Source organism: Fulmarus glacialis, unplaced genomic scaffold (assembly GCF_000690835.1).
Source record: "Fulmarus glacialis isolate BGI_N327 unplaced genomic scaffold, ASM69083v1 scaffold30315, whole genome shotgun sequence".
Classification (NCBI taxonomy): domain Eukaryota; kingdom Metazoa; phylum Chordata; class Aves; order Procellariiformes; family Procellariidae; genus Fulmarus; species Fulmarus glacialis.
This window is the reverse complement of record NW_009211660.1, coordinates 14,311-29,738: the sequence shown is the minus strand read 5'-3', so window position 1 is coordinate 29,738 and position 15,428 is coordinate 14,311. Positions and strand designations below refer to the sequence as shown.

Here is a 15,428-nt window from a genome sequence, read left to right as displayed (position 1 = left end):
TATCTAGTGCACAGAGTCCCAGACAAATTGATACTGTACACTTGGACATGCAATTCAGGTTTCTCACCCCACCAGTGAAGCACTCCATGCAAACATTTGTCTCTCCGGCAAATAAGTTAATGAAAATAAAAAGAAAGAAGGAAATATTGGTATCTTACTCTGTACACTAACCCAAAGTCAACTGATTTAGTAGAAGGATACAATTTTTTTTTTCTTTTTATGCCAGACCTACCAAAACCACTCTATTGGTAATACTGCAGCTTCAGAGGCACCTATGAATCTATATATTTAACAAGACATCTAGCAATGAAATCTTTAATTCTTGCATTTCAGTATCTTCACTCTTATTTAATACTATTTTGAGAGTAACAGTCTACTAGTAGCAATTGCTCAATTATAACGTGTACATTTCCGATGGCACTGACTCACTTCTTCTCTAATTATTTCTGCAGAACCGCACTGGTTACCACTCCTTTTACCCAATCATAAGAAAAGCATAGCTTGAAGATTGCAAGATAAAAACACAGAGCAAAGAGTAATGACTTCTCCAAGTCTTCACTGACCTATAGTGGACAAAAGGGACTATCAGGTTAGTTGAACAATCAAATCCATATTTCATATTTGTCTGTAGACATGAAAATTCTGAACAATTTAACAGCAATGACTAATTAGCAGTCAAAAGTTCAGACGAGAGCATGCGATGCTTGCAAGTACAGATTTAAAAGCTAAGGATGAAAAATATATTAATAAGAACCTGTCATAAGTCATTACAAATTTATAGATGTCTCTTCACACAGATGATCTACAAACCATCTCACAGCAAAATAAGGTATTTCAGGCAAATGCAAACCTAAATTACATTTTTATGTAGCCTAAGAAAATACCACTTCAGGGCTGAGCTGAAGCTCAATAAATCCCATAATGAGACACACAAAAATTAAGCATTTCTCAGTCTTGATGATCTATAATGGAGCAGTGAATCAGATAATGGATTCTTGTTCTGGTAAGCACATTTTCTCTGGCCAGTTCTTAACCAGACAGTAGACAGACATATGGTCAGAGAAGTTCTCCTTTCTCAGGCTGTTGAATTACACTTTCCAATTACACTGTCCAAAATGTGGAGCAAGGTTTACAGCCCCTAATATATCTCCTTTCACATCCACCATCCTTTCTTATATCAGAGATAGAGGAGAGCAAGCCAGAGAGTAAAAGTTTCTTTGCCTTCACCAGGAGCACTGCCATGGCTCTCGGTGCGCTAACACTTCCCAAATTCTAGCAAATGTCTTTTCCTGCACCTATTTCTCCAAGCAGCAATCATGGTTGTTTATCAAAAGCCCAAATGCTGGGTTTTTTGCAAATAATCTGTGCATTTCTGATCAGAGTGAAGTTTATCAATCTGTGGTGCAATAAAAGTACGAACTGGTATCTCCAGGTCAGTCTGAAGAGGTGAAAAGGTTTAACCCAGCAACAATGCTGGCAGATTTCTAAAAGCATTTGGTGACATCAAATGTGTTTCAGCATATTTATGTCCAAATCTAAGACTACATTCAGACTGCCAACATGACTTTAGAGTGGGTGCCAACAATATATAATCAAAGACTTTTTTAAGCCATTAAAATTACCAAAGGTATTTCCTACAGAGAATGTTACCTACTTAAAAGCCAAAGTTAGAGGCTCTAATAGCCTCTGACATTATCTTATTTAAGTAAAAGATTACAGAGTAAGATTAAAAGATCCACCACTACACTGAAAAAAGTTTCAGTCTTTTTAAGTTAGTCTGTTGCGTTGGTTCTTTTAAGTAGTATTCAAATTATCACATAAAATTATGAAATTTAAGATTATGTAAATTAGAAGTAGTACAGTTCCTTAATCTGAGACAACTTTGATGCAGGAATTTTTCTTGACTGCAGAGCTCGGAAATACAAATTAGCAACTTTAACGGTATATTGTAAAATATCTCCCTAACATGTCATCAGTTAAACTGAGCAACACAGACATTTGGGATACTTGATCATATTGTTACCGTTATGACCCAAAATACTTGCTTCAAAGAGTTTGTGATCTAAATAAACAAGACAGACAAAACAACACAACAGCAAAGAGATCAGAACAGTGGATGGCAAGCACCATGCTGGTTCCAGAATCATTTGTTTGCTGTGATGCATCACACCGCAAAAAGCCTCAAAGACCTGTGAACCAAGGTCATCCATCCATCCATGTTTTCCCCAATAATTGTTTTGTGCCACACTACCCAAAGAATGCAAGTAAACTGAGCAAGTCATTACTAATATATGATCCAATGATACAATTTCAGAAGGAAAGTCTGCAAAATTACAGGTGAACAAATAATCCTCACTGTTGCTAATCCTGGGGGTTGAAGAGGAAAAAAGACAACTAAAACATTCTGAATTTGGACAAGAAGAAACAGCAACTGTAGACAAGAGGAGGGAATTTCCTTCCTATGCAGTCTCTTCAGATGGTGAAAGTTTTCACAGGTTAACAAAATGCTAACATGTAATAAAAGCAATCTAATCCTTCAAGTATTTATCTTTACCAGAAAGAAAACTTTCCTGAACTAAAATAAGTTGCACAACTAACCCCAGTGACAGAAAAGAGTTCTTTGTTAGCCCCACAAGTATGAGCATCATCCGTCCATTCTTGAGAAGTATTTAATTCAGATTATATGCCTGGAGAAAGGAAGTGAGATGAAAAATCTATACAGCAAAAGGTGATGACAGCAAGGAAGCAATTATTCAGAGGTTACAGGCTGGAGCCTGGCTATCCGAAACAAGAGAGGATCCAAGAGCGACGTACCCGCTTCTTCCATTTGGTTACAATGCCAGGCACCCTCATGACACTCTGGCAGATAAAAAAACACCACCAACATTTTCAAATAATGTCATCCTTAACTATATATAGTCTTAACACTGGATACCAGAACTTAAACATAAGTTTTATAGAAAAGAATAACAAGTTCTGTGGAATGAAAAAAAATGTACACATTCAAAGCATTAAAAAAAAAACCACCTTTGCCTTGATGGATTTTGTAAAGTATTTGAATTCTCAAGATTGGAATTCTTTTTCCTACTTAGATGGCTTGATACTTTCCACCTATTCATCTAAATATTAAATTAATACTTCCATACCCACAGTATCTGAACATACTGAATTACTGATTTCACAGGGACAACTGGTTTTGAGTAAGGATCCCTGTAGGTAAGGGAGACTAACTGGGACCATGATTACCATGAAATTCCTGTGCAACAAGTAAGGCTTGAATTTACACAGTTTGCATTGTTGCTATGAAAAATCCACAGTAAAGATGTTCAAATGAAGTAATGTCTTTTCTTTAATTATACTTGGCTTTCTCTAGGCTCTGGTTACTGGTCCAGCAAAACACACTAGAATCCTACACAAGTGCAGAAAAGGGAGAAAAGCACAACTCTAGTAAAGCCACAACAGAAAAACTATTTGCAGATTTGTCCCACAGAACCAAAAAGTAAAAAACTTACATGCTAATCTCTTATTAACATCAGGGAGTATTTCTAACTGCTTCTCTTAAAAAAAAAAAAACCCCAAACACCAAACAATTAAAAAAAAAAAAAAAATCAATCTGAGACTGCCTTAGCTAGAATAGGATGACTTTCAGAAAGTAAATTAACTAGAAGGAAAAAGGTGTTATTCTTCCTGATCCGGCTGCACAAGTCCAGACTAAAATTTTAACGATTAGTACTCAATATAAGAACACCTTGAGAAAGAGAGCGACTCATCATATGTTTTACAGGCTAATAGTGTACTACCACACATATTTATTTGCTTTTAGGTAATATGTAGCAGACAATTGTCCTTCCTTTAGCTTACATCCCATTTTTTTCACACCTGGAAAAGTATCTAACTATTCCTTGGTGAAACCCAGCATGACCAGGAAAGGGTAGATAATGCATATATAGGGCTCTTCTGCACTGTCACCTAAAATTTGCATCCCATGAGTTCTTTTTACCACCTATCTTACTACTAACTTGCAAGTAACAGCTGTCTTTTGTAAATGTCTGCTCCTCCAAAATGAAAAACTGAAGTCCTCAGGTGGTAACTTTTGTACTCAATGATTACACCTGCATTAGCAGTTCAAATCAGTTTTTATCACTTTTTATCCGCTTTATACTTAGCACTGCATACACAGATTATACACGTTACCGTAGAAATAAACTTCTACTCCTGAAAAATATGGATTTTTAACCCACACTGAGATGTGAGCTAGAACTTTGCTTGCAGTCCTACTGACTGATGCAGATCTTGCAAAAAAAGGATGACACCAGAGGGTGAGATTTTCCAAAGCAAAAGACTCACTGAAAAAAGGTAATGGATTTTGTTAATTTCCCCTTTGCCTGTATTTCTACCCAGATTCTCTTTTGGTTTTTCAGTTTTTTTAATGGAACCAAGCTGCTGGCAATAATGAGAAATCTATAAAATACAGAGAGCTCTCAGTGTATTAAAAAAAAAATTTTTTATAAAATGCTAATGGATATTCTCATGTGCTGTAGTGATACTTTAATGCTATTTTACTCCATAATGCTGGTGGCACAACACATCAGATTTTATACTACTGGCAGTTCACTTTTTCAAGAAATCTTTAAGCCCTTCTAGGCTATCAGTATAACTTCCTTTTCATATTCTGGGGGGAGAGGGGGTAGGAAGAAAAAATAGTTAACTTTCAAATATCATTGAAATAGAATCTATCAGTTTTTCAATTTCAGCTCTCAGGGATGGTACAGCCCAGTTTACATACAAACACTTGAGTGAATAGGGGGCTAAGAGTCTGTCCTGGCCAACAGAGCCTTTTCTTCGGCAGATCCTAGATCTCCAATTCGGTACACCACTGGAATACCCAGGCCCAGCTATTCCCCACGAGCAGTGGCCCCTGGGGCCTTGTGAGCAGATGTACAATTGATGTGTACATTGAGCAAAGCCTCAATACAACACAAACAATCTTCTCCAGATCTTAGTTTCCAGGAAGAAAAACCACCTCATCCTACGTTCACGTCAATCTGATACAGGCAAACAGCGTGGGACTTACATTAGGCAGGTTCTCACCTGATATAAAGCAATATGCTATTTGGCCAGTTTTGTCAAACTGCTTAAGAAGAGACCTTCAAGTCTTTAGAACCCAGAACTCGTGCTAAAAATTGCCTTACTTTCTAAAGTGATCAGTAAGCAGGAACTCCAGCTGAGACAGTCAGCTTCACTTTCAAAGGAGGTTACAGCCCAACACACTACTATTATATTGTTAGTCTCAAAAAAAAAAAAAAAAAAAAAAATCTGGCATTGATTATGGCTGCTATTCCCTTTTTAAAAGCTGGTCCTGTTTAGCAGCTCAACTAAACAGTAACTGCAAACAGCTGTGAATAAAGCAGGACATCATGGTAAACAGCTTACCATGGTCAAAGGGGAATTTACCAACAGATCATCCTGATGGGATATACACACTACATAGAGGTGCTTTTATTTTGACCTCTAAACCCTAACACACTCAGTGACTCCAATTTTGTTACTTCTTGTTTAGTAGAAACAAAGCACAAAACATTCACTTTTATCTGTATTTTCCAAAATCCTGTGCCTCTGTTTGCTTATAGGATTTGAGGTTCTCATGGTTGGTTGCACTGCTCCTGATGCAATTACGAAAATAAACAAAAAGGGAAGCAGGAAATAATTTCATTCATCCTAGCATTCTGCAAACAGTATAACCATATCCAGCAATTCTTCCTGGCAGCCTTTCCTTTATTGATAACAACAAGCTTTCGTAACCTGGAAATTAAAATGGACATGATCAGGAGGCTCAGAAACCCTATACTGATCAGCTGGTGATGAGAAATCTGAATAAAGAAAACAAAATCCAGTTTCATTAGCACACTAGCATTAACAGAGTAAGCTGTGAAAATTTCAATGCTCATTTGCAGCGTAAATTGGGAACTGTGTCACAACAGTTCACTCCACAGCAAGACCTCAGCAGAACTGTGTTAAGTGTAGTCTGTCGTTTAGGAAACTACAGAAGGTACAAATGAGTGATGGAAAGCTGCATACCTGGCACTTTGTTTTAACACAACTTTTCGCTGGTTTTGAGGAAAAGGAAGATTAAAAGGTAAGAATGTACAAGCACATCAAACTGCAAAAACGGTACGTCTTCCTCCTTGCTTTGCAAAATCCAGCAATAAGTAGACACCACACCAAAATGAAACCATCAGTGCTGCCTAGCAGGAAGCTTATCAATGAAATTAAAAAGGCTTTTTTGACTAAACCAATTTTTAATGAAATCACATCAATGTTGAGAAACGTTCCAGGTGGTCGGAAAAAATATTCCAGAATATAAACATAGTTGGAAACTCAGTGTTACAAGAAAAGTAAGTAGTTGGCAGTGCTCTGAATCAAGATTAAAAGACCAAAAATGTGTGAAAAAAGATCAGTACAAAAAAGATATGAAAAGTGATATGAAATGTCACTGATGCCACCACCCTCCCTAAAGAGACAGCATCCCTTTATACCATCCATTGCCAAGTTTCTTGTCCAGAATTCAGAACTTACCAGGTCAACAAAAACTCCCTTGCACTTTCACACTATTAAGAGGCTACATCACCCTAAGCTTTTCCAATATAGCTAATAATTTAAAGCAACATATCACCAGAAATATCAGAACCTTTCTGTTATGAATATGGCCCACAGAACATGCAAGTGCTTGCAATTTACCATATACTTGCATGTCAGATACCTGTGTATCAAAACAGGGCTGGCAGAAAAAATAGCACTTCTCTGTGTAATTAAAGCTGTGTATAACCCCATAAACATGCACTTATTCAATTTCAGAGGCATTCTCAGCGTTGTTGAGTATTCTAGCATGTGCAGGAAAAAAAGCGGTCCTCTCCTCTTAGTCCCAGTCGTTCTGGTCAGTGAGGCTCAATTTCTTTTCTCTGATTTGCTCATTCAATTCAATTCAATTTTTCTGATATAGAAGCCCTCAATGTCTCTAACTGAGCTCTTCATCTAATATAATTTCCTTTCAGCTCTTCACCATGGTCCTCCCTCCACCACTGTTCCAGGTCCCCTAGCTCCCAGCAGTTTTTTTTTCTGAACCTTGTACAGTCCAAGTGTTATTTCCTCAGCATTCGAGTCAGATCAGCCCTCTTTCTCACTGCCTGAACAAATGCAGGAGAAAATTGAGGGCATAGTGGTAATACAGTCTCTACTCACTGTTCCTGGGAGAAATAATTACAGAGGAAATCTTGTTTCGTCGCTACTGTCCTGGGAGAGACTATGCTCAGTTCAGATGAAATATTTGGAGAATTTTGTTGCCAAATCCTAACAGGTCTCTCCAGAGCACGAGTGAACCACTATTTGTCAACAGCCAATAACTGGGTCAAACTCAGACACTTTTTCACAGGAGCAACAAAAGAAGCAAAGGAGATAAATTAGAATGGAACAAATAGAGACTAAAAAACTATTTTAGCTCTAACATCTTCTATTAAGAACAGCAGCACGGGGATGGGAAAGTAAGCACAACGCTAACCTAGAGGAAAGGTTGAATTCTGAAGAGATCTCAGGGGGATTTTTTTTAAACAAAATAGTTCTTTCTGTTGACATTTTATCAGATGAGATATATATATTTAACACACTTCGAGAGTCGATATGAAATCACAGTAAGACAGCAGTTTTCGGTGGAGTGCTCTGCAGAATAAGAGATAGAAGGAACATTTCCATCTCATTCCCCAGCAACCTCTTTAGCATGTCTTTCACTACCACATTTTCACAGACCATAAATCTTAACCACTTTTTTTCTGCATTGCTCTGCAGCTGGTCTTATCAACTGATTATACTCAGCTTTGCCACACACATACCCCTGCTAGAAGCTATATGAAATCTGGACACATGCATCCGGGCTACTAGTGGAGGATAAGATCCATGACCTTGCCTTAATGAAACTATACCTGTTGCTTTGGAAAGGGAACTAAAGTTCAAGTTGAGGAGCCTTGAAAGAAAAAGGTCCTCAGAAGCCATATACTCCAATGTCCACCATGTAGTCCAGTTCATTTAAGTCATAGTGCCAGATGCAGATTTGAATACAGATATGATGGAGAAAATCACGTATCAGAGTATTTCTCAGGCAAATGTATTTTATGTTTTTTACTTTTAGGAGTTTTTCACCAACCCGCTCCTCAATCACCTCAGCATTTGCACTTCACTCTCTTTTGCTTGCTTCTTCTCTCTTCCCTTTCAAATGCACAAACAGAAATCCCAGCATTTATATTCTGATAAGCAAATTGGAGTAATGTTTTCAAATGAAATTTTTATGCTCATCCTCGATAGCTCTGTTTCTTTTTTGGTGGCTCAAACAAACAAAAAAAAAAAAAGAAAACTGTTCTAACATGAGTATGTGATGCTTCTTACTTTTCTGAACTAAGGGAACAAATTTTTCAATGTCATTTGCAATTTTTTATCTTTATGATTATCTGACATAATAGGTAACACATTTGATTATCAACAATATTTGTCTTTTTATAACATCAAACATATTTTGTATATTTTAGTTATCAACACGTTATTCTGTTACTTTGTATTTCAAAAATGCAGTGAAATGGTGCCAGAAGGGACAGATTTAGCAGCAGGATTTTATTATTGTTTCAAATCAATACGCAATGTAATAAGACTTCTTAAAATACCCTGCCTTCACAAGAAAAGCTTGTGTCCAGGCAGTAGGAAAATGGCAGAAAGAAGTATTCGTTCCAGTGAAATTGCATTTGAAGCTACATAACTAATTGAAACTCTAAAAGTGACAAATCAAGTTCAGATTTCTAGTCAAAAGTATTAACCTTTTTTCAGAATCTTAGCTGCTTGCTATTCACAACTGTTCCCTAAAACATAAATATTTACAATTTGCTTCTTTTTCTTTTTTAAAAAAAGATTCCAATTCCTTTGCACTCTTAATAACGGTTGCTAGGCTTTTGGACCCCAAAAACATAACCATATTACCATAGCTAGCTGCATGAAGCTAAGTTAAAGACTTTGGTCATGAGTGAACTTCTCCAGAGGTTCAGCTTCCAGCGCATATGAGAAGTTTGGGTTCAAAAATCAAGGGCTGATGAAAAAAAGTGGAAAAGGACAAAAAGAAATGATGTGTTCTTCCTTTTTTGATTTGTAGACACAGTTATTAGCAACTATTGGATTTGGACATCAATATGGCTGCAACGCATCCTCGAGTGCTAAGGCATTCATGGAGCTCTGTGAGCTGCCCCCCGTGTAGACCTGGCTCTGTTTGAAAGGATGCGCTCTGGCAAACCACAGCTACCAGTGAGGGTGCTGGCACTCCCGACATGCTCACAACTGCTATTCAAAATACTCCATCTTCCAGGAGTCTGAACAAGTGCCCTTTCCACTATATGTCTACTTGCAGTGCTTGATAAAGCCATTATAGACTGGCTGGAATAACAGCAGAAATAATACAGCTATTTTAGAAGAAGATCCATAGGAGTCTAGTAGAGGTTTTCATGATACAGTTTCTGATATTACGGTTGACACTACATTTTTTATGTGCTGAGACAACAGCCATTTGGGAAAACAACTGCTAACCTCAAGACCTTGATATGTCTACTTTGTTCTTTCATTTTTCTAGATACAGGTCTCAAACTTGCAGTAAGAGAGGTCTCCTTTCCTACCATGCTGTCAATATAAAACTTTCTCAGGCCCTAAAATATAAGTTGTTTGGGGGGGAAGCGGGGTGTGCACAGGTTGTGTCTGTATGTCCATTTCTGAGCTACTTATCAAAGGAAATTTTTTTAGAGGATAAAAATCATGTCCAGCGCCAACACTGAGCTCTTAGAATAAAAAGAGGTGATGTAAAGATTATTTTCCCCTCTTCCTCAGCACTATCTCCAGCTTTATGACTGAGTTACCATTTTTTCTTGCTTTTCTTCTCAACTCTCTTTTTCCTTTTCTTTGGATATATGGTCTTAGAGCAGGACTGACTGGATAATGACGTTTTCAGGTAGAAAAATATCTTTTGTGCTTTGCAGCATGCACAGTATCCCAGGGAACAATGCAACAATATTTTTCATAGACAATTTTTGCATTCCCATTTCCCTGTTACCCTTTTCCATCTTAGGGACTGTCTGAAACTGCTCCAGACGCACAGAGTAATCACATAGTTTCACATTTCTTGTTGAGATGAGGCGTATTTGTTCTAGAAACATATCCACAAGCGAGAACACCTAACTCAGCAAACCAAACCTATAACCAGTGAGGTCCCTTCTGTGGTCTCAGTAACTCCCGTTAAGCCTTGGCCTTTGTGTAATGAGTTGGGCAGTGAAGCGTCCCTTGACCGTACCAGGAGCTCTTGCGTGGATGAAGTGGGTGATCGGCACTGATCATACCAGGAATTCCTGATGCCTGGCCAAGGTGGGGAACGAGAGCGGGGATAATTCGTCATCCCCTGACACCCTTATCTGAGTCGAAACTCAAGTGGAACGGTACCATTGTTACTGAAATCTTGAGAATGTTAGTAACTACCACCTTGGACTGTGGCCAGGATGGAAGTTTACGGATGACTAAAGCCAATCATCTTGCAAACCTATAAACAGCAGTCCTAAGAGAGACCCTGTGAGCTCTCCTGGTCCGCCGTGGGCTGCGCCCAGTATCGCCCTCTGACTGGGACTCCACTCAGAGCTTGCGAACTCTCGAGTTTGTGATATTCGGAGGACCATGGCCGACCGATGACGGGACCTGGGCTGAAACACTCCGCAAGGCTCAAGCCCTCACCCGTTGAGAAATGCCAGACATTTGACATGAACATTTCACTGGACTCGAGGGGAAATTTTAACAGGTATACTTTTGTACATTTATATATATTTGTGTCTCTGTGTGTGCGTGAGTGAATTGATTTAGGTACCCGATAGCAAGCATAGTATAAATATTGCCATCTCAAATCTGTAATTAAGTCACTGTTGTGATTGTAGTAAATTCTATTGACTCACTTTGTAAATGTTAAATTAGTCAATGATTAAGTGCTGCTAATACCTTGTGACCCACCTTAAAACTCTGAATGAACCTTAGACTGCTGCTACATACATATAATCCCTTAGACATAAACCGTTGACCAAGTCTGGGACTAGGAGCAGATCCAGCTGCACCTAAGCTCCATCAGGAGTTTAGAAAGCAAGGGGATCTACTCTCAATCTCGTAACTCAACTGGAGGGTCTCCTTACTCTTTGTATTTCTTCCATTCCACATAAACCATTGTCCAAGTCTGAGACTAAGATTGGACCTAGCTGCACCTAAGCTCCATCAAGGGTTTAGAAAGCAAGGGGATCTTCTCTGAACCTCATGACTCAACGGGAGGGTCTCCCTTATCCTTTTTCGTCCTTGGTCTCTGTATAAATCATTCCAGCTCAATTCTAACTCGATTTTCCTTTGTATACTTCATCCATGTAGTAAGTGATAGAGTGGACCTTGCCATAAAACTCTATTAAGTTGCACTTTTATAAATTCCTATTAAAACCACTTTTTGCTAATACCTTTGACGGTGATTCTTTAAGCGGCCTTAAACCACTCATTCGCAACACCTTCCTGAAACAAGTTTTAAGCTGTTGCACAGTAGTAAATGCAAAGCCAAACCAACCCACTCAGACATGGGAAAAAAAGCTACAAAGGATCTTTTCTAAATAAAGTCTTGTGAAATTGTTCAACCCTGACCCCTCAACTAAATCCACTTCTTAGGAAAGATCTAGTAGCAGTATGACAGATTATGTTCTATTAAAACTGAGTTTATTAATTTTATAATATGCACTGTAACATTTACTGGATGACATCAAGGATTATAAGGGAATAAAAAAACCTGTTAAATAAACATCAAGCCATGTTTTCTCTAGTGTTACCTCTGCTTTTGTTAGCTGGCTTTGAAGCTCAATAGATTTACATGTCCCCATCACAGAACCTTTCAGCAGCCTACAGGAGACCCAGAAGAGTACAAAAATACAGATGGTTCTGGACTGCTGCCAACAGCCACCAAAATACACGGTCAATATTTTTCACTTAAATGTTCATCACTACTGTGATACAATAATAACAGTAACTGTAAACCAGTAACTTATTGCTTAGGGAAATGCTGAAGGCTTTATTTATTATATCCTCTCCCCAGGAACCGAATACTTGTGGGATGCAAGTGCTACTGTCATTAAAGAAAAGTTTGGGAAACATTATCCACAAATAAACTCTTGGTTCCATTTGAATTTCTTAGATTCTGAGATATCGCCAGGAGGAGTGTGGGCTAAATGAGAAGGTAAAATTATAGTAATAAGAGGTTTGGAAAGCTAGAGAATCTGCTGCAACACTGGAAAGCTATCATTTTCTCTAAATGGTAGTAATCCTTTTTTCTCCTACTCAAGTATTTCTTAAGGTGTACAGTCTAAAGGACATAATATTTATAAATTTTATTCATATTTATAAAATCACTTTTACAAATTATTTCTGTAAAGTTGTTTTATGAATTTATAAGGTCCTGTCTTTGTTCATAGAGAATATCTGTAGTGTTTGGCTGAAACCTACGGCAACACTCTGGGGATGCTCATAAACTGCATCTTTAGTCTCTTGAGAAATCAAAATATCGAGTTACATGATAATCATATGCCCCCGAATTGGAAGGAATGCCTTCATTTTCAAAAGGTTACTCATAGATGAAAAGATACTGCTCTGAACACAAAATCATTTGATGGCACATAATAATATAAAAAATAAGGGAAAGCACACCCAACTTTTACACTTGTCACCATTTTCCCAGGAAAGTCACAATTCCAAGGGCTTTTCATGACAGCTCCGCCTGCTGTCACTCTGCAAGCCCTGTGAACCACCAGGAAGATGGTTCATAGCAGTAAGACAACGCCAACCACACTACGGCTTTCATGTAAGCATGCTGTCCTCAGGTCCTAAGAAACAAAGCTCAGACCTGCAACTGATTGGGAGCTTCCCATCAGAAAGGCTCACTGATGAAAAATACAGTTACTCCCAAGCCAAAATATTTTACAGAAGATTTTTTTTCCCTAGATTTTCTCAGTTTTCTATCACAAAACCTGAAATAAATATTTACAGTTGCCTAATCTGACCTGATTCTGATGACTCTGGTTTGCAGGAATGACCTGAAATATTAATTTTCAAATGTATTTCCTATTGGGTTATCTTGCCTCTTGGGGACAGTGGATCTGTGGCCCGGATGCCTCTGCAAATCCCTCTTTCTCCTCTAAGCAGGACTCACGCATGTTTTGGTTGAGTCAGGTCAATAAATTAAATCAGGAAACATTTTTATTTAGAAAAGCCTTAGCTTTATTTAGAACAAAATGTTTCACTGCTTTAAAATAATTTTTGAATCATTTAATTCCTTGAACACTTTTCATACGTTAACTTTTATCCTTATTCGGAACTGAAACAAATATTAAGCACTTCCTACAGGACCATGGATACTTACTTATGACATAAAGCGTTGTGCTGTCAGAAGAGGATAACATAAGACTCATCATAAAGCTATCCTTTCAAGGTTCTTGCTTTTCTTGGTTATAATCTGTTAAAATTGCATTTTTCAATACTTGTGGGTTTTATTACCTTGTGGGCCTACTACTACAAAATCATTAAGTTTGTTACTAACCTCGGGGAGGTAAAAGTTTCACTCTGTTTTCACTAAACCTATGTTTCAGTTATTCTAGATGTGGAAAAATATAACACAGACATAATATTTATACATATATATAGACATCTATATACTCAAACACACAAAAAATATAGTACTCATGCACTTCTACATAAAGAAAGAACAAAGGTACATGCAACACTTGAAAAGAACATCCCCTTCCATCACAATACGCATATAAATATTACATAGAGATAATTATTGTAACAGTGCTACAATTCCATACACATTACTCTCATAACGTAGGTCTTAAATGTTTCTCATTTGAGTTGCTCTTCAAATTCCCAGCCACCTTTGTGGATGCCCCTTGTATGGTCTACACTGCATCTTTGAACTGTACACCATGTGCACTATATTGTAGTCAAAGGGAAGAAACTGAAAGATCAAACGCGGCTCCTGTTCACACCTGCTCGGGGGGACAGTGGCTCTCAGATGCAGAAAGGATCCAGAAAACTCCCTGGGCTTGTGAGCACGGATAAATCACCCTAGAGCTTTGGACTTCTCTGAATGCAAAGTAAGCCTTTGAATGTAAATCTGCCTATCAATACAGCACTCATAACTGATTAAATTCAGCTGAACTGAATCTTTACCATGTTCTCATCTTTTTCAGAATTTAGAGAAAACAACAATATAGAATGGGATTATACAGACTTGAAATTCCATACATCTCAGTCAACGTTTAATGCATATGTGCTTTAAATCATGCCCTATTTAACACTTGTGATTACCCAGTTGACCAAATTCCCCCCAGAAAATGTTTCCACAACCTCTTCTAGTCACCTCACAGAAATATACAGCAACATTTTTCTTCTACGGAAGAAACATTTACTTAGCTAGGGATCCTTACAGACAGCTATAATTTCTGCCCCTGCAGCTAAAAAGTAACTCTCTACTTCAAACCACAAGATTTGGAAGATTTACCATTAACAAATATATGTACACACTGGAAATCAAAAGAATTTCAGCTCATTTACTATGAAAAGATAATAAGCTGTGTCCTACCTATGGTGGTAATAACAGTGCCAGCAAAGAAGAAGGAACTTCCCAAGTCCCAGTGACTGATCTGAGTAGATGTGTTTCCTAAAGGTATGATTCCTGCATTTATTGCTGCCACTACTTGCTGCAAGTTTAAAAAGATTTTTGTCAATATTCATGAAACAATGATATTAATATACATTACACAGCAAATTGATTAAATCACTTATTTAATCCAAGCAATAAAGCAGAAAAGGACCAGTGTTGCTCTGCTCAAGTTTTATCATTCAGCCAGGCTACAATTTAATCTTCAGCAGACACCCCAAGCACTTCAGCACGCAGCAGAGCTGTAAACTCCAGACCATTAAGGAGAATGCAAAATCCACAATATCAGGAACAGCATCACCTGTTCACCAGCAAACACAATTATTTTTACTGTTGCAACTATTTGGTGAAGAAAAATATGCATTAGACAAAGATTTACAATGAGAGTTTCCCAAAATATTCCTCTGTTAAGTTAGGCAAGCAAATGTACTTCTTAAAAAACAGTCATTTTAAAACTCCAAGAAAAAATGCCCATGCATTGTTTTGCACCAAATGAACTCCAATTAATTAAAACACTTTTGCAGAACAGATAATTCAATAATTAAAGATTAACAATTACACTTACGGTTATAAAACTTTCACTATATTAATAAAAAATTCAGAGTCAAATATCAAACATGTATCTCTAAGTTTA

General features: G+C 37.6%; 1 protein-coding gene across 1 annotated transcript in view; it reads right to left on the bottom strand.

Annotated features, from left to right (window-relative positions):
* KCNK2 (potassium channel, subfamily K, member 2) overlaps positions 1-15,428 on the bottom strand; it is a 78,337-nt gene that overhangs the window by 49,044 nt on the left and 13,865 nt on the right. Inside the window, exon 3 of the mRNA XM_009577627.1 lies at positions 14,717-14,834. Coding sequence (XP_009575922.1) covers positions 14,717-14,834 — 118 coding nt within the window. The remainder of the gene's footprint in view (positions 1-14,716; positions 14,835-15,428) is intronic.